The 20,122-nt window shown below is 38.5% G+C and overlaps 1 protein-coding gene across 7 annotated transcripts in view; it reads right to left on the reverse strand.

Moving 5' to 3' along the window:
• Positions 1-20,122, reverse strand: part of ANK2 (ankyrin 2, neuronal) — a 275,712-nt gene that overhangs the window by 72,540 nt on the left and 183,050 nt on the right. For all 7 annotated transcript variants that reach the window (XM_008566520.1, XM_008566662.1, XM_008566450.1 and 4 more), the window contains exons 21-23: positions 17,050-17,148; positions 15,999-16,097; positions 4,034-4,106 (exon numbers count right to left, since the gene is read on the reverse strand). In XM_008566520.1, coding sequence (XP_008564742.1) covers positions 4,034-4,106; positions 15,999-16,097; positions 17,050-17,148 — 271 coding nt within the window. The remainder of the gene's footprint in view (positions 1-4,033; positions 4,107-15,998; positions 16,098-17,049; positions 17,149-20,122) is intronic.

Genomic DNA, 20,122 nt, shown 5'->3' on the forward strand with positions numbered 1-20,122 from the left:
GGTTAAATGATCCCAAGGGTTCTCCCTCCTGACCCCCCCCCCCCCCGATGCTGGCAAGAAGGAGATTCTCTGAAATAACACTGAGCCCCCTCCCTCTCATACAAGTACTATTTCTGCTGAGACATGGGGAAAGGACTGAAACCTGAGATGAGAAGCCTCGCTAAGTGTCAAGTGTTCATAGATGAAGTGAATCAAAGGAGAAGATAGATGGTGCTTCTACGTTTCATCCCAACACTTAGCCATTCTGCATTTCTCTTGACTATTAGGCCATGTCATTCCAGAGCACTGGTGGAGAAGTGTGCACAAATCATCCACTCATGGATCTTAAAGAGTAAGGCACACGTGAGTCACACTTCTACAGGCATTTTGTTTACATGGTTTTATAATCCCTGAGCCCCACTATATTATAATTTATGGCTGTGGAGCTGAGTCAGCAAAGACAGGGATCAGCTCATGATCCTACAATGATGCAGAGCATTCCATTTAAAGCTTTGGCTAAGTCTGGACAGTACAATTCTCTTAGACCGAATTTCCCATTTCTGTTTTCTCCTTGCATTTACCTGCCATGTCCCTCCATCAGGACATTATTTATATCATGACCAAGTTATTACCACAGTTTTATACTATGTCTAGACACCCACGACTTAATAGCTGTGTACCATTGAACAAACTACTAATGTCTCTAAGCCTAATCTCTCTTACCTTCAGACAAGCCTTTCCTCACCTGAAAAAAATATGGGGGAAAATCCATAGTCTATGTCTCTGGGATGCTATGGGGATTAAATGAGACAATGCACCTCACCTTACAGATGTTTAGTAAATGCTTTCTCTTAGATATCTCCTTCCTTCCAGTTTCTTTCCAATACACTTCTGTGTACCACTGCTGGTTTAATCATTATAAAAACAGATCTAACTGTTTCAATCATTAATTGGAATCTTTAAGTTATCCTACTTTTCCCCTTTAAGATAAAAATTCAAACCCTCCCCAGTTGAGCCCCATATGTTTTCATGCATCAGCCAAACTGAATGACTGGATTATTTTGTCACTCTCTCTTGCACTTTCCTATCTCTGGGCTTCCCATACTTTTCCTTCCCCGCTTCCTAAAACCTGTGTCACCCTCTAATTAATCTCTCATCTCTCAGCATGTCCAGGAGACTGTGCTATGGATCTCCAACTTCTGATCTCCCCAAGCGGACATGAAAAACTGATGATGTAGTACCTTCAATTATACTTCTTTTAATTTATGCATTATCTCTCCACATCTGCTCCTTAAAGCCATGCCCCATGTTTACCTTTGATTCTCCTGTGGTACCAGTTACAGACTTTTCCACACAAGAACACTACATTCACTATTTGTTGACTGGCCCATGAGTCGATAATGCTGATTGCTTTAATATCTAGCATGTTAGCCTGAGAGAACATCTATACTTAGCTTGAATACTGTCTGGGGTACTGACAACTGATAACACTATTAAAATGGTAGATGCTGCAGAGGAAACAGGGAGTGGCTAGTGCATGTGGCTGCACTGTGTCCACATGGATGACAGCAGGTTCCATGAAAACATTTAAACTGCACAAAACATTAAAGGGTTGGCAATGTCAACCAGCCAACTTCCTTTATACTAACTCTTTGCAGGAAGAAGTTACTTGACAATATTCAAATGCATCTCTTACATAAAAATTATTCAAATTGAATTTCCTTTTGGGAAAAAAATGTTATTAAATTTTTGGGTATTTCTAAATATGGAAAACTTCTCTTACTACAAAAGATATTCTTGATCATTATCCAATATTCCTCTCAAATCAAGGGTTCTTACACTAATAATTTTTAATATATAACAGTTTTAATAGAAAATACACAATATTATAGCTAGATCTCATTTTATGCAATAGGCAAATTCAAGAAGCTGTTTTATATAAATGGAATTTCTATAAACCCAGTAATAAATAAATTAAGTGCACTAGCTAACGAAATTCTTTAATAATTATTTTGTAAATAAAGAGCTATTTTTAAATTAAATAATAATCGTCTAATTTATCTGATTTTTGAATTTACATTTTCAGGTAATAGAATTGCTTAAAGTGGTACCACATATACTTTGGAAACTTTTGCTAGAAGAACGCTTTATATTATTCATTTTTACCCTAAATGACAAATTTGTCCTAAATAATTTTTGAAGGTTACATTATCTCTATTCTTAGCTCCATTAAAAATGATATTATAACTATTAATTTAATCTATATTTACCACACCTAAAATATATCTTCATCCAAGAGGGATAAAATGTACTGCATTCATTTCAAGCAGTCTAATGTAGTTAATAACATGTTCATGCTAGTTCAGTGTCAAGTTAGCAAAGAATTACTTTTTCTCTAAATTTATATTACAAGAAAAGTTATTAGTTTTGGAAAAAATATTTATATAATGTTTATCAGATAATGCAATTATGTTAATAGGTCTCAATAATGGTTGCAAAACCATTAACAGTATAAGCATGGCTTTAAGCTTTCAAGTTAATAAAATCCACACACTCAAATGCACACATGTACAATTCCATCCATATCACACATGCTATTTCAAAAGAAATAGATTAATATTAGGCATGCAGATTTAAATATTAAGCAAATTGTTTCTATCTACTTAAGAAAAATTAAAGCAAAGGAAAGCTTTCACTCCAATAATTTCCTGTAATGGTACCTGAGTCACTAAGTGCTTCCCCATCAATAAAGTGGTCACCAAACTGTTTAAAAGCTGTTCAACATATGAGTGAAGATAAGAAAGATGATCCCACAAAACAAAATATAGTGTGCATACGTGAATGCTGAAAATTAGTTGGCAAGTATTATGATAGAACACAAAATTATAATAAATAGTTGGAACTGCTGGCTTTGGCGATATCTTTTAATTTACTCATAATAATACACTGATCCAACATTTGTTCATTCTTGTCATAAACTTTTATAAAAGCTGAGGCAACTCCATGCCTATTAACAATAGCTTATTTAACAAATTGGTTCCAAATAAGGACATCTCAATGAAAAGTTTTACTGTATTATTTTATCTTGAAGAGCCTAAAGAAATATCTTTAATATTTCTCCATAAAATAAATTAGTATTTGGCTTAGTGTTACCCTTCTATGGCAACAATTTTTCAAACATATACATTTTCCATGTACATCTATATGGTAATAATTTTTCAGTAGTGTACATTTGATGAATAGCTGCACTATTAAAGCTCAGTTGCATCTTTTATATGCTGCTTTCATGATTTTTTAGCAGCAGATTTTTTGTTCAAGTGGAATACTGCATGAAAATTCAAAATACATAACTAAGAAAAGTCAACTATTCCAGTTGAAGTAGAGGCAAGGAGTCAGAATCCACTGGCCCAATCTCTAGCTCCACTTCCACCCCAGGCTGTCCCGAGGGCTCCTTTTAGAAAAACAGGTTTCTCAGGACTTTGAAATCCACTGCCTTCGATGATTTTTATCCAGTGTAAAACTAGAGGGGGCATATTTTCTGATTTAAAAAATTACATTCTTATGTTGAATTTGCACTGCTTGCTGCTGTGCTATTTTTTAACCTTCTCTAAGGCTCTTTTCCTGTGGATTTAAAATATATTCTGTACATCCGAATCAATCTGAAAGCAGAGATTTCTCACTATACCACTAATGGAGTATTATACCTTAAGGTCTTTACTTTAGGTATTTGAACAAAAAGTATATTTTAACATAATTAAAACACATAGTAATTGTATTATCAGGTATCTATTGTAACACATGGTCAGTTTCCAGTTTCTTTCACCTTTTCTAAGTCCTGTTATATAATAGACATTAAAGATACTACCAGGGGGAAATACACTAATCAGAGTCTCTCTCCACTCCATGGCAAAAGTAAATGTACTGAAACAAAGGTGAAGTGACTAAATGTTATGATGCTGTCATCCACAGCACCGGCTTCTTCCCTGAAAAAAAAGGATGGCTTGTCCCTGTGTAAAAATGTGACAGATCACAGATGACTGAATAAGAGTCTTACCCTCTTCATCAGAAACATCAAGAACCTCAGTCATCGTCTCAGGAACATTTAGCTTGTGTTTTTCCGTGATAGTCTGGAAAGACAAAAATCATTAATGCTCAAGTTAAAAACAAAACCAAACGAAAGATGCAAAGAATCACAGAGGAGGCCACACTCAATAGCAGCAGCAAGCCATCAGGCCCTGAACATTCCATCTTTTCCACGTGTATACTTTGGAAACACATTCTCTTTTACGTAAACTCATTTGTTCTTTCAGAAGATAAATGTTCTTTCAGAACATCGTTTACTTCAGTGAAGTTGTACAAGAGAAAGGTCATTATTTTGAGTTCCCATTTGAAAAGGAAATTGTTTAGCAATGGCATTAATAATTAGTCATATTGAGAAAGTAGATTAATATTTTCATGACTTCCCTAAAATGAACTGAGTAATGTTTCCAGAAAAGTTTTACAAAGAAGCAATGAACATATGCAATTTATTAAAAGCAAAGCCATTCGGAAAGAAGCTGTAAACAATATGAACCACATAAACTATTTAGGGAGAAAATATGACACATCTCTTCTGGGATTAGAGGATCAACGGTAGGGACTCAGTCATCTTTATGGTATTTCAGTAGGCTACAATTCTGGTTTGCTGCTTATTTGCTTTTCATGATAGCACTCCAGAGTTGCCAAACCCACTGCCTTCCACTCCTGAAGTACAGTGTAAGGTTCAGAGACCAGAGTCTGGAGTCCAGCTGCCTGGGTTCAAATTCTAACTTCATCACTTATTACTTATGAGGCCTTAGCAAGTCCCTAACCTCTCTGTGCCTCAATTTACTCATCTATAAAACAAGGATAAGAATAAATAGTACTTCATAAAATTGTTATGAAGATTAAATGAAACAATATAGGCAAGCGTTCTAAGAATAGTGCTTGACATACATATGTTAGATACCACAATTTATTATTATTATTATTATTAGCTTTGTTTCGTGTCTTTATTTTTTATTATTATTTTTTAAAGAATAAAGTTTATTGGATACAAAGAATTGACAACATATTTTCATAGGGTAATCAAAAGAGCCATCATATTTGTATGTGACATACTGAATGGGGAGATACTGTTATTGATTATTGAGAAAGAGAAAGTAACAGAAAGACAATGGGACAGACATTCTTCTTAGACTTGCTCATTTTTCAGGACTGATTTACAATGCCTTTTCTTCTCTGATGTGATTTGGTATGTGTCCTCTGTTGTGTGTCACATTTGAGATTTCTCTTTCAGGGAGAGGAGGTTGGTGGTAGGTATTATGCTGCATTGGTCTATCTTCTGGAGAACTTTCTTAACCAGTATAGGTTTACTGTGCTCCTTTTTTGCCTGGCTGTGGGAGAGGATAGGTCTGGCCTGCAGCCCCATCTCAGGACCCCAGGTAGCATGCTCCATTGCTTGCCTCTGTTTCATCTTTTTTTTTTTATCATTTTATTTTTCTTAATTAAAAGAAATACCTTGGTTGACCATCATCATTATTTGATATTTGAGAGTTTAGATACACCATCTTTTGGTCTGTTGGCATACACACCTCCCAATTTCTCTTTCTGACTCTTCTATGAGTTTCTCAGTCTTGGTCTCCTCAAAAATCTTGGGGTCCCACCAGGTTTTTCCATGCTTGACTCTGTCCATCTTTTCTCTGAGATCTTTCCATTTCCCTCTCTCAGTCTGTTTCTCTGACTCACTGGCTGATGTTTTTAGCAATCTCTCACTGTCTCCATCTCTGTGCTCCTCTCTTGCTTCATTTATCTCCCTCCCCCCCATAATTTATTATTATTATTATTGAAATTAATATTAAATTTGTCTTAAAAATGAAAGGCCTCTGTGAGATAGGAGGTGCTCAGTTTCCATGGGTTTGGGTTTCAGGACACACCTCTGGTTTTCAAGCCACTTCCCAAGGTCTCAGGCCCTTCCTTCTAGGCCCTCCCCTAGAGGAAAGTTACTGTTGCTAGTTGGACCTATTTTTGGCACCAACATGGGGAAATTGAGACTTCAGGGGGTTGGCTTATGTAAATTCAGTGTCTGGGCATGCTCAGTGGAGATGGGTTATATAACCCTAGGAACTGAGCATGCTTAGTAGAGGGGAGTTTATCCTTTGAATGACTTTCTGCTAGACACGCTGGAGAGCACTGAATATTCTAGGTGTTTTCCAGTGGATATGTTGGAATTCAACTGCTGAATGGGCTCTAAAAAGAAACCAAATGAGCATGTGCAAGACTATGTTACATAACTGGGAACCACCCCCTTAGTTAAATATTCATTAGATAGCATCAATATGTATCAGAGAGAAAAACTATAAAAGTCAAATCCACGTAGAGAAGGTGGGGCTGCTGCTGTCACTTTCTCTACAGCCCACCTGCACTTCACCTGAGGTGTGTATTTCTTTTTGTACCAAACTTGCCTTTAGCAGGCTGCTGTCCACCCTGAGGCCAGCCCACTCTTTGTCTATAAATGTGAACTTCCTACTTTTGCATCAGACTTGCTGTGGTTGGTTTCTTGCTTTCCTGGAGCCTACCTGCACCTTGCCAAGAGAGGTGTGCATACTTTACTTTTGTGTTAAGCTTATTGCTAAGGAGCTGTTGCTCACGCTCTTGAGCCAGCCTATACTTTGTACTAAACGTTAAGTGTGCATTACTTACTTTCATATTAAACTAGGTGCAGACCCTGCTCAGTCTCTGGAGCGAGGTCGCACTTTCCCCATGAATCCTATACTTCTTACCCATTGCATTAAACCTATTTTCACTTTGTACTGTGACTGTGTCCTTGAATTCTTTCCTGTGGTGGAGCCAAGAACCTGCTAGAGGATGGTGTGGGTTGAGGCTGGCTACCAGGACTTCCTAGACCCTATCCTCTGATATCATCTGAACTTTGTAGTCACTTATGCATTCAAGAAACATTCTCAGTGCCTGCTGCATGCTAGGCACTGTTTTACACACCAGGGATACCACAGTGATTAAAAAGAAAATATAGAAATAAGCCAGCACAGAAAGACAAATGCTGCCTAATCTCACTTATATGTGGAATCTAAGAAAGTTGAACTCATAGAAGCAGAGTAGAATGGTGGTTACCAGGTGCTGGAGAGGGAGGGGGAAGGGGCACTGGGGGAGATGTTGATGAAAGGATACAAAATTTCAGTTAGACAGAAGAAATAAATTCAAAAGATCTATTGTACAACATGGTGAGTATAGTTAATAACAATATATTGTGTACTTGAAAATTGCTGAGAGTAGATTTTAAGTGTTCTTACCACAAAGAAAAAGTATGTAAGCTAAAGAACATGTTAATTAGTTTGATTTGGCCACTCCACAATGTATACATATATCAAAAATCATGTTGTACTCCATAAATATGTACAATTTTATTTGCCAATTTAAATAAATAAATAAATAAGTCCACTATGCTATCTACCCTCAGTGAACCATTGTGCAGTATATGCAGGTACTGAAACAACACATCGTACTCCATAAATGTATACAAGTAAATGTCAGAATATTTTGAATTAAAAATAATTAAAGTAATAAAGATAAATAAGACACATGTACAAAAAAAAAGATAAAAATCCAAATCACATGACTTTAGATATCACTTAAAGACTATTGAGTCTGAGTCATATCTCCAGTTTGTGCATTGAAAATGTATTAAGTACACTGATAGCCATTGTTAGGAAAAACCTTAAAAGAGTAATTCTATGAAAAAGAGTAAAATCTTCAACCAGAGCCCAAAGTACAATAAATAGGCTGTCTCATTTTTTTTTTCCTTTTTGTCTGTTTTACTGACCGGTAACGGGATCGCAACCCTCGGTGTCGCACCCGTACCAGGGACCGGGCAACGGGATCGCAACCCACGGTGTGCGCGCTCAGCCAGTGAGCGGGAACCGGTCTCCACGTGGGATCCGAACCCTTGGCGGGAGCGCCGCCGCACTCCCAAGCGGCACTCTCCAGTGCGCCACCAGGCCAGCCCTGTCTCATTTTTTAAGCTTTGTCAGATACGTATTAGAGACTTGTTTGATTGGCTGTAATAACCTTATCATCAATTCCTTCTTTCCAAAAGCAGTAGAGAACTTCAAACTTGTTTACCAGAAAATTTAACTGATTGATTAAATTCAAGTGAGTCATTCTGAATATATACATGCATGGTATCTGTATGGTAAGAGGGAGGGATTAAACCTTAATGTGATACTGCAGAAGCCTTTGGGTAGCTCCCTATTGTCTTCAGAACAAAACTGAATGAACTGGCTCAGAAGACTCCTGGTGACGCAGTGAGAGGGAGAGGTAGCAAGGCCTCGTGTCTCACCCCTCCCCACAACCACGTTGAACTGCTTTATTTCCTTTAACAGGTCATGTGTTTTAGTGCCTTTTAGTTTTTCCACGTATTCTTTCCTCTACTGGAATCTTCTTTCCCCTCTTTTCTTGGCTCATATTGGCTCATATTAGATGCAACTTCTTGGGAGAGACATTCCCTGAGCCTCCCTGAGTCTATTTGTGTAACTATGTCTCCCTGTGGCCACGTGCTTCTAGTGCCCGTGTGTATCACATCACGCCCAATGCATGCACCACATCACGCACAATGTGTGCACCACATCTGCTTATCCACCTCCCACAGAAGAAAGGGAGTCACTGAAGAGAAGATGGTTTCTACAGAACCTGGAACATAGTAGGTGCTTCTCAAATAAACATTGAAAAATTGATGATACAAAATTATGCAAAAAATACATTTAAAATTCACATAATGACTAAATAAATTATCTTTTGGGTGGAATTTCAGTTAAAAGAAGAGAAAGAAACTGAGAAAGTAACGAAAGTATTATTCGTATTCAGATGAAGGCACAATTGGAGACTAGGTGGTTAATTCAGCTTGCCTGCATATTTCTGGTGATGTTTAAATAATTCTATAGTGTCTTAATCACTGAAAGCAAACTAAACACTGCAGGAAAGACAGAAGCTTCTATCCAAAGATCCAGAGAATAGTAGGTGGTCGGTCGGTGAGTATTTGTATGTTTAGTGAATGAACTGAAGACTATTACAATGTGCCTTTTGACTGTTATATTAATACTGTAAATTTTTATGTATAAATTTAATACAGATAAATTATAACCTATGTTCTGTATCAGTGGTATTCAACTCTAGCTGCACATTAGAATTATTGGAGGAATTCAAAAAACATTGTTGCTTGGGTCCCATCACAGACCAATTAAATCCCTGGGGATAGGACCCAGCTATAGTAGGGCCCGGGGTATTTTTTAAAAGTTCCTCAGGTGGGTTTATTGTGCAGCTCAATTTGAGACTCATTTTCCTGTATTAGGGAAAGTGTATAAATTGCAGAAAAATTATTTGCATTTAAAATATTGGATAGAGACCATCCTACTATGACATCCTATTAAACTTTTTTTGAAACTTTTTAATAAGTATCTAAGGACAAATAAAGTGATTCAAAATGTGAAAGGATGCATATACCGTGTTAGACTACACCAGAAAGTCCATTTTTGCAGAAATGTTTTAGAGTATTTGTCCTTCATAGTAAACATTTGCACAAGAAGAGCCTTCTCCATTTGAAAATAATTGATGGAAATACTTTTTAAACGATTAAGTTATATTTCCTGGCAGTCTCAGTTTCTACTCATAGATGCCGATAATGGGACTAATACTTTCTTTGTACTTCCGAAAGTGGAAATAAGTAATTTGCTTTAGTTTGGTCATTGAATGCTATCAGAGTTAGCATCAGTAAATATATGTGACAACAAAAAAGCAACACGCAATGGTTATATTGGTCATGAATATTTTTCTGTATTGATATTAAAAACAGCCTCGATACGCAATGTAGTAAATACAGTACGCATTTACGCATGATGTGGTATTTGACCTTTAGAAGATCATCAGTAAATATTTGTTGAATGGATGACAAATAAGTCTTCCTACTCATGAGTAATGTAATAAGAAATGAATATATATTTCACTTTTAAACAAAGTGTTCTTTGACACCTTGATTACTGAAACATAAACATGGCTTTATGCAACTGCATCTGAATAGTACACAGAACACAAGGCCACAATTAAATAACCATGGGCATCTTTTTCTGCTGTAGAATCTAAGAAGCTATGGTCAAGATTAGAAACAATTTTAAAAGTTTAAATGAGTAGTGCACTATGCACAAGTTTAGTGGGATGTAATTAAATCAGATAATTTGGAAAAACAAAAAGGACATCATAGATGGAAAGAAGACTTAATAATTAGTTTTTATTATTTATCATGATAGGGGAAAAGTGTAGAAAAAAAATTCTTAACATGGTGTTTTATAAGTGGTGGATAATATCTGGTTTGCTCTTTGCAAAAAAAAAAAGTGTGCATAACTGACATTCTCTTTGCCAACCCCTCAGTCAACCACTTCCTTTTACCGCAGTTTGCTTTATACCGCATATTCACCAAGCCACCACAGCCCAGTGAGTGACCTTGGCCAGTATGCCACCTCCTAATGGCCACACCCATCCGCTCCCTTCAGTGGAGTTAGAGGCTAAACTTGTTTTGTGTCCAAACCTATTTATAGCAATCATATACGTTAATATAACTTTTATAATTAAATTAAATATTATGTAAATAGCATTTTTTTCTTATCAAAACTAAAGTAAATGCTTTGAAAAGTCTCAACAAAAGTGAGTCAACAAAATTAATACCCAGTTAGAGGTGGTTGAGACAATAATAAGATTGGAAAAAACGTCAAAAATATAAAAAGGTTTTGCATTCCATATAATATCTCTTTAAGAAAATAAACAAGACTTATAAATACATATAGATATATAAAGAGAGATATCATAGGATATATACATACACACAATATAGTATTCATTATTGATATTGTTTGTGTAAGAATGACAATTTACCCTTCTAACCAATGGACCTAAATTCACAGAAAAAATCTTGGCTTCACCTCAAATGTGCATCAAATGACTTTATGTGTACTTATTGCGTTGCCATTTTTATGATTTCCATTTTAACTGACTTATGGCATCAGATAAGATTTAGGACTTAGAATAGTTACATTTTCTTAATTGCTTATTTAAGAATTCCTCAATGTATAAATAACAATGTAAGTATGATATCATTTTGTTTTAGTTGTTTATTCGGTAATTCATGCTCCATATCAGTGATTATATTCGACATAAAACATGAACACTTCAAACTTATAAAAAGAATACAAATAATTGATAATAGCTGATTAGTAAGTAGAGGGATGGGTCATATTTCACAGTTCTTTCAACCTGCATTAGTAGATCTAGATCGGGCTTGCTGGCTTCTGCTGCCAGAATGTGTCCCTACCACTCCAATGCTCACTCCAGCAAACATACAATGATTGTAATCCCAAGAGAACACTAAACTGTCTCATATCCTCTGCTGCATCTTACAAATTAAAGTTAGAAAAGCAAATGTTAAGGAAACAAACCATGATTCCATAATATTTCAGAAATTTCTAAAGCGGTGACTTTCTCCTTACAAACTGCCACCTTACTCTGCTCTCTACACAATAACTTCATTCATACTTTGGGGTAAAGAACTGTGGAAGGAGGAACAGCAAAGGAAACTTCCTATGATCAAAGAGAGCTCACATAACTGCTCAACAGGCATATCATACAAATCTAATCGATGTAAAATTAATACGTTAATAGTGAGTTGTGCAGCTGTAATTCAACCACTGCGTTTAAATAATAAAATTAATTTTACATAATTATTAAATTGTCTCTTGTGCTGTAGTGCTCTTTTACCTGCTGGTAATCCTGCCGACTGGGCCAATTGTCAGGCTAGGGCTGGCTCTGGAGGTCACAGACCCCTCAAGCCCATTTTCCAGACTGGGTCACAAACCCTTCACATGCCAGGCTGGGTCACCAGACCCCCCACACGCCAGGTTGGGTCACCAGATCCCTCACACGCAGGTCTATGAGCTATGTAACCAGCCAAAAGGGTCCTTGGAGCCATAGGTTCAAGAGCATGGCCATGTGCGGCAGATGCCCAAGGGACTCAACACCAGCCAAGTGGTGGCACTGCCCATGTGCACTAACTCCACCCACACACAACTTACTTACAAAGAATGCACCACACCACCTCCAACTGGACATAAGGCGAGGGGGTCTGATTAAATTATTCTATTTTCCCAACATGTGCTATTTGCTATCATCAGTTAGGAGTTCTAAATTACTTTCACTGAATCTGTAGATGTTAGAAAGTGATATTGAATATGACGCTTCTACAGAAATCAATAAAGGGCACTATTTAAGTGAAGTTTTTTTGTTGCTGAAAATTAGATGAAAACAGTTCTTTCACAAAATTCTTGTTAAGCTAGTTTTAAGATTAGTAAAAACAAGATTAGTTATGTCAGAGTGGTTAAGAACATGGGCTTTGATCCAGCTGGGCCACAATGCCTGACACTGCTGACCGTCTTGCTCTACTTCTCCCTCTCACCTGGCCTCTTCCTTCTTGGCCTCTGTATGCATTCTTTCCTTCTCATGGCTCATTCCTGCATCCTACACTATCCTCCTCAATGTATGGACTTTTACCATCAACACTGGAGTTACCTATGATATCCCACAGGGTCCCACTACTAGTATCTGGACACCAGCCAGGATGGGTGGCATAGCTGGCCCATTGCTCACCAGTGGCCCCCGGGTCCTTCAACCATAGATGCTGCCTTCTCCTGGGATGATAAACTCTATCTGGTCCTGGGCACCCAGGTACATGTCTTCCTGAAAAGGAGAGCTATGCCCTAGTAAGTGGTTATCCAAAGTGGCTGGAGAAGGAACTTGGGAGCTCTCCTGGGATCAGCCTTGAGACAGTGGATGCAGCTTTTACCTGTCCTGGGTCTTAGTACTACATCATGGCAGGTGAGGGGCTTCTGGGTACTAAGGGGTAGCTTGTTCTGCTACCTCTGCATGGCGTAGATTCCCACCAGGGCACCAGAAGAAGTAGGTCAGGATCCCCATGAAATGGAAGTCATGTTATCATTGGTGCCTTCTCCTCAGGACAGTGGCTGTAGTGGCTGGACTTGAAGTCAGGAGCTCAAGCCATGTGGACAGAGCTTCCATGGCTTCATGAGAAGCGTGACAAGGCCCTGTGTGTGGAAAAGTCCCTCGGCCCCCACTCGTGTTCCACCAGTAGTCCCAGATCATACCTCATCCATGGCCCCAATGTGTACTGCTACAGTGATGTGGAAAAACTGAGTGCTGCCAAGACACTCTGCCAGCCTCAGACAGTGGCCAGTCTTCTGGGCTGCAGCCACTGAGGGGTCTTCTGACATGAGGCTGCCCCCAGATCCTCCAGTTTCCTCACACTAAAGCCAGATTGCTTCTTAACTTGACAAAATAAATGGGCTTTGTAATCTGACATCCTAAATTTGAATCCTAGATCTGCCCTCAATGCCGGGCATATGTTTAATCCTAAACATTAATTGTTTTTAATATCATTAAGAACATGCTATGTGAAAAAGAAATTTTGTGGAAAAAGAATAATCAAAAATCTCTTCTCAAAGAGAGGAAGTATAATATAGGAAGACCCCCATAATAGACAGGAATAAATTCACATTTCCAGTCCTTACCCCCAAACTCCATTTCACAAAATAAACTCACAATTGTAAGAGAAACCAATTCAAAGAGAAGCAAATAGCAAAGAGAGTAGCATCCACTAAAACTACCCATTTAGATAAAGGGGGTAGGGTAGTTGTTTAGTTAATGTGGACAATAGTTTCTTATTAGCCTTCCTACCTGAAAGCAGAAATGCTGCTATGTTTTATATCTGTTTATTGGCTTTTCACCTAGAAACTAGAATTCTATGTACAGTAACTTTTGTTGGAGCAAAGCTCAGCTAGAAAGTGTAGAGAACAATAGTTGCCAGAAAAGAAAAAATATCACAGAGGAATCTAAAAGGAGTTTTCTCACCCTTCTCCCCCCTAGCTATAAGTCATGGAGAGAAGACTATATGGCTTATTTCTGACAAGGTATCTGAGAACTTGTTTAGACACAGTAATTAGGGTATTTAGAGACGAATTACAGAAAGTTAATTGCTCTTGTTTTTAAATATAGATCTTTATGTTTAAAGTCATCTGCTGTAAGTAATACTTATGAACCTGAGATCTCTTTGAAACTGGATATGTAAGTTTCATAGTTTTGTTGAAGTAAAAGAATTTATTTTCTTACAAAGCATAAGTGTCATTCTCCCCTTCCACTACACTGTAAGTTGCTTGTGGGGAGGAGTAATGTTTTAACCACTGATGACTCTTCAACACTCAGCACAGAACCAAGCACATATTTTATATTTAATTATGAAGGAATAAATTGGTTAATGAAATAAAGGGAAGAAAAAGCAGGTCCAAGATAGTAAGAGGTACAAGCTTGCCATCTAGTGGTAACTTGGTAAAAATGTACATTCTGTAGGAAATTCTCAGAAAAGATAAAAAAGTTGACAGAAAACATGACTTCTAAGAACAGATGTCTTGGCCAATCTTGCCACTAAAAGCTTCATTTATCCATGATGTACACACTGTTTTAATGACGCCAAATAAAGTAGCATATATGCGCACATCCTTAATGTGAAGACTTTCCGGGTATAAGAAATCATATAGTAAGAAAAAGTCATTAAGATTTAGACATATATAGTGACTGACAGTATGACGCTAGGCAGTGACAAGACTTGTTATTCTCCTATATAATTTATTAAAGCTATACTTGAAATATTTAAATATATTGTGGTGTACTGGCCAAAGGTTTTAAGATTCTGCCTGAGAAAACAAGCAGTGCTATTCTCTCCCATCTAAATTCAGTCTGTCTTGCAGTTCATTAATAAATCATACTCTACTCTATTTAAAACTGCACATTAAACCAACTGTATTCCATCTACTTCAATGTATGTCAACAGGAACTTACTGTCAGCCCAAAGAACAAAATTCCTTGCTTTTTCCTCATGTCTATCAAAAGAACCAAGTGTTCCTAAACTTTATATGCATCATTCCCAGCTTGCAGCATTTATTAGAACCTCACTCAGAATTCTTGGTTTGTTGATTCATGGTCTTATTGTCTCTGTAGAATATCTAACGTTTTCCTGTTCTACTTTTCTAGTTAACAAAGACAAAGGGTTGTTGTTCTTAGAATCCATGCTTCAGGTTAAAAGTTAATAAACAAATTAATGCAAATATAACAGTATTTCCACTTTCAGCCAGGAGCCTTGTCCCAGGAGGCCTCCTCTCAGCTTTGCTCCAACAGAATGGCACAAGAGCATTAGGACTCTTTATTATCATGTTCTTTACTCATCTGGAGTTTCTCTGGCAAACACCAATGATAATCGCTGTTCTCTGCTAAAGTAGCAGCAGTCATATTCAAAACAGTGAAAATTAAAAATTGTAAATATATACTTTTTCATGATACAGGCAAAATTTACCAATTAAGTACATGCGATTCTCTTTTTGAATAAAAAATAAAAATCAGAAAGAAGCAGCAAAATAAGGGTGAACTGTTCTTACTGGGAGTACATTTGACCTAGTTGTGAGCACAGTGTCAGAAGAATCAGGGTCTTTCTAGAGGCTGGCCTGACCTCCCGGCTAAGATAAGTTTTCTGTGAAGTGTGATACAGCTTTACCGGCAGTAGGTGTCACACAGAACTAAAGGAAAAGGGCAGAGGAGCCAGAAAAAAAAAAAAAAAAAAAAAAAAAAAAAGCTAATCATAGAGAAAGGAACTAAATATTATAAAACTATATTCACACATTTTATATGGATTTATATTGAGTAAAAGGAGCTAAAACCGCTGTATCAGTTGTGAAAACACATTTACATCTGCATATTTCACGCATGTTCTATTCACCAAAAGGAGTTCAAAACTAAGAGCTCCAAACACTTTGTGAGTGAAAAAGTACGTGGCTGGAAAGCCTAGACAACAGGGCAGAAGTTGATGAGTCGCTTGTACTCACGGTGGTGGTGGTGGTGACCTCCTCAGTCACAACCTTCAGGGTGTCGACCACGGAGATGTAGCCCAGACGCTTAGCAATCGCCAAGGCAGTGTTGCCATTCTGAAGAGAGAGTGAAAGGGAGAAAGAGTGAGAAATGAGAGGGAGGACTGTGAAGTGAGCCAATGAGATCACCCGCTGCTCTGCATGAGCCAGCACTTCCTTCCAAAACAAGGCACAGCTTAGGAAAATCACTAGTTTTTACCATTACATCTAAATCTGTCTTTGTAACTTCTTTAGACTATAGCCCAGGTCACCATGGTAACACAACAAGCTTGCATCTGCCTGCTCTTTTTAATAAGAAGCACTTGACGCTTTAACCCTAAGGTAATCACACATCTTGTACAAATACTGTATTGTGCTCAGAAAAGCACCTTCTGAATTGAGGATGATACCTCCAAAAACTGTTAGCGAGACCGGATACACTTATTCCTCATCAGAAGCCAGGCCATCTGTTGCAGGTAAGATGTTACCATAGAGAACACAGTAACATATTTAGCTACAGCTGTGCAGAAGCTCCCTATGCAGCAAAATAACACAAGCAGGCAATTTGGGCTGCTCCAGCCCAGGACACTAGGGATCCCAGTTTGTTTAATTGCACCGCTTAGTTTACATTTCAATGGCTCCATGTCCCAGTGAGCTTTGTCTAAGCCAGAAGCTCGGAAACTGTGCCCCCTTAAGAAGGCGGGGGGGGGGGGGGGGGGGGGGGGGGGGGCTTGGGCTGTGCTCACATCTGAGAGCCAGCTGTAAGCAGAGCACGTTCCAGCAGCCCAAGTGGAGGGAGGGCCCCACTCTCCAGAGACAGCCAACTGAGTCAAGCCGACTGCTTTCCCTCCCAGGGCACTCCCAGGAAGTCACACTGACTTCTGGAAAGGCTTTCCAAAAATCTGGGGCTTTCCAGGCCCTGGGGGCTTGTTTAAGGAGGATGTATGGGAACTCAGCTCAGACAAGAAGCCACCAGGGCAAGAGAGGAGGAAGAAGAAGGCATGGAGACGGGCAGCTGTGTCTGCCTTACCGCAGTGGTGGCGTTGGGCTTGGCCCCGTGCTGGAGCAGGACGTTGATGATGTGCGTGTGGCCCTGCTGGGCGGCCTGGTGCAAAGGTGTGTAGCCGTTCTGTGGACAATGGTGGCAGTGAGCCGAGCATCCATTCGCAGAGGGAGAGGAAAGTTATGTTAGCCTTCATTTTGAATTTTTTAGTCTTATTTACAACTAAACTATCAAGGATGCTTTGTTTATTTGGAGCCCAATATTACCAGCAACCCATTTCTCAGCAGCAAACACTCCCTCACACCTTATGGTCTGCTAAACAAAGAGAAAAGACTAGCTTATGAAACACCAAGATTAACAGACTCCAAATTATAACTATTATTATATTTTAACCCATGAGCATTAAAAATGGGTATGCTGAGAGGAGATGTAAAGGGGGAAAGGGCATTATCTCCGGGTTTTCTTCTGTAGGAAACAAGGAAGAAGAAAATTGTTTTTAACTGAGGGCTGCAGAGGATCACACACTTGTTCATTATGACTTTCCTAATAATTAACCTTTGGGTTAGCATTAGGGATTCAAAGTCAATAAAAGTAAACTGAATCATGTATTCCTTTCGGAGAACAGCTATGGTCAAAGATGAGGAACACAAGTACACATAGAGAATTAAAGACTTCATTGGGGGCCGGCCCGGTGGCGCACTGGAGAGTGCGCCACTTGGGAGCACGGCGGCGCTCTCGCCGAGGGTTCAGATCCCCTGTGGAGACCGGTTCCCGCTCACTGGCTGAGCGCAGTGCGGGCGCGACACCGAGGGTTGCGATCCCGTTGCCGGTCCCTGGTGTGAGCGCGACACCGAGGGTTGCGATCCCGTTACCGGTCAGTAAAAAAGACAAAAAGGAAAAAAAAAAAAAAAGACTTCATTGGAAGCTGAGTGGCCCACTCTCTATAACAAAAAGTCTTTTAAAAAATAGGTTTTTAGGGCCGGCCCGGTGGCGTACTGCTACAGTGCGCCGCTTGGGAGCGCGGCGGCGCTCCCGCCAAGGGTTCGGATCCCACATACAGACCGGTTCCCGCTCACTGGCTGAGCGAGGTGCGGGCGCAACACCGAGGGTTGCGATCCCGTTGCTGGTCCCGGTCCGGTACGGGCGCGACACTGAGGGTTGCGATCCGTTGCCGGACACGAAAAAAGAGACAGAAAAAAAAAAATAGGTTTTTAACATTCTGGTCCAGACTTTCACACAGAAGACCTGTAATCCATGGTTTGTGAGGAGTTGCTGTTAAGGTTAGTGTGAGGCCAGTCTTGCTCAGAACTGTGGGGGGTGGTGGGTGTGGTACGGATTAATCATATATTCACATTAATTTGAAAGACTGCACTGTAATTCTCGGAGGTACAAAAAAATAGTAACAGCAATCATTTATTGAACATTCATTTTGTGCCAGATACTGGGCCTTATAGTGATTGTCTCTTTTAATTTTCATTATCACTCTAAAAATGAGGATGCTTTGTACATAGTAGGTGTTTCACATACAATGGTTGTAAATGAGTGATGAACAAATAATTGAATCAATGAATACTTTTGTTCCCATTTCAGAGATGATGAAACTGAAAAATAATTAAGTAATTTCTCCACAATCATTCTATGTTCAGATCCTGTGTAGAAGACCATGACAGCCAATGGCTATCAGAATTACTTTTTTTTAAAAATCTACTTGCCTCACCCCCCATAAAATTTTATCTGTATATTTCAGTCCCAGTTGTCCTGGACGCTAAGTTCTGAGTGACCCATTCATACCCTGAGCTCATAAGAGTATATATATATATCCCTTTTACCCAATGTCACTGCTGCCTCATGTCTAACATATTTGCTTATCCTGTTTATATGAAGTGTCTGTCTGTACAAATGGCTGCTGTATGACTCCTTCCATACATTCACTGGGGCTTTCTGCCCATAGGATTGTACCCATATGTGTGAGGGTCTATCTGTCTGCCAAAGTCTGGCACATCCTCAGCTCTGCATGTGAGGAGTCTTATGTATGCTATACATCCCCACAATGGAATTACCCCCAAGAAACCTGGAAATATAAATCAATCACAGGGATTCTGAGAAACTTATAGCTACTGCAGAGAACTGCCTTCAACTCAGGTAATCAATGGATATTTCATGAGCCTAAAGTAAGTGATATCTCTTTTCCTAAAAATTCTTCCTTTCCATTGTGTTTATAATGTCCTACCAACAGAATTTATTTCACCTCTTCAGTATCAGCCAAGTTAATTCAGTCAACAAGCATTTACTAACTACATGCTATGTGCTAAATACTTGGCATAAAGTTAATAAAATTATATAATAAATTAACATACGAATATAATATCATTAACATAAATTACCTATAAAAATATATAAATTAGTAACGTTAAATTTATATATAAATTAATAATGCCAAAGTGACAATCTTGCCCTCAATCGATAATAGTATACAGAACCCTCAAGGAACACTGTGGCCAGGAAAAAGTTCCCCAGGACTGACTTAATTTAATCTTTACCTGAAACCTCTGGTGAGTGAGGATATTTGCCAGGGAAGTCTGAAGCAACTCAAAAGCTTTTACATGAACATTTATTTGAATCTTAATTTGCTATCTGGCTAGGAGCTCTAGACCTAGTTCTTCTACCAACTATTAGCAAATCCCCAAGCCCTCTAAACCCCAATTTTCTTATTTGTAAAGTCGAAATGGCCAAGATATCAAGTTTGGTGAGGGATCAAATAAATTGTCCATGAAAATGGGTTTTTTTTAAGCTTATAATTCTAGTGAACATCACTTTGGTTATTTCCTCACTGAAGAACTCTATAATCTTTCAGTATGTGTGTGTGTGTGTGTGTGTGTGTATTTTTTTTTTTTAATTTCCTTTTACATGCTGTAGTTCTAAACCCTCCACAAGTTAAGCATATAATTAACCAAGTCTGGTTTGCCTCAAGCTGATGTGACAGGGTTTCATCCTAATTTTAAGCAACTAATAGTCCCATAAAACACGTTTACTTTTGCAAATCTTTTATATCAAGTTGTGAATGTTTGAGGAGTAAGGCAATACATATGTTTATATTTTC

This window comes from Galeopterus variegatus, unplaced genomic scaffold, assembly GCF_000696425.1.
Source record: "Galeopterus variegatus unplaced genomic scaffold, G_variegatus-3.0.2 Scaffold2, whole genome shotgun sequence".
NCBI lineage: Eukaryota > Metazoa > Chordata > Mammalia > Dermoptera > Cynocephalidae > Galeopterus > Galeopterus variegatus.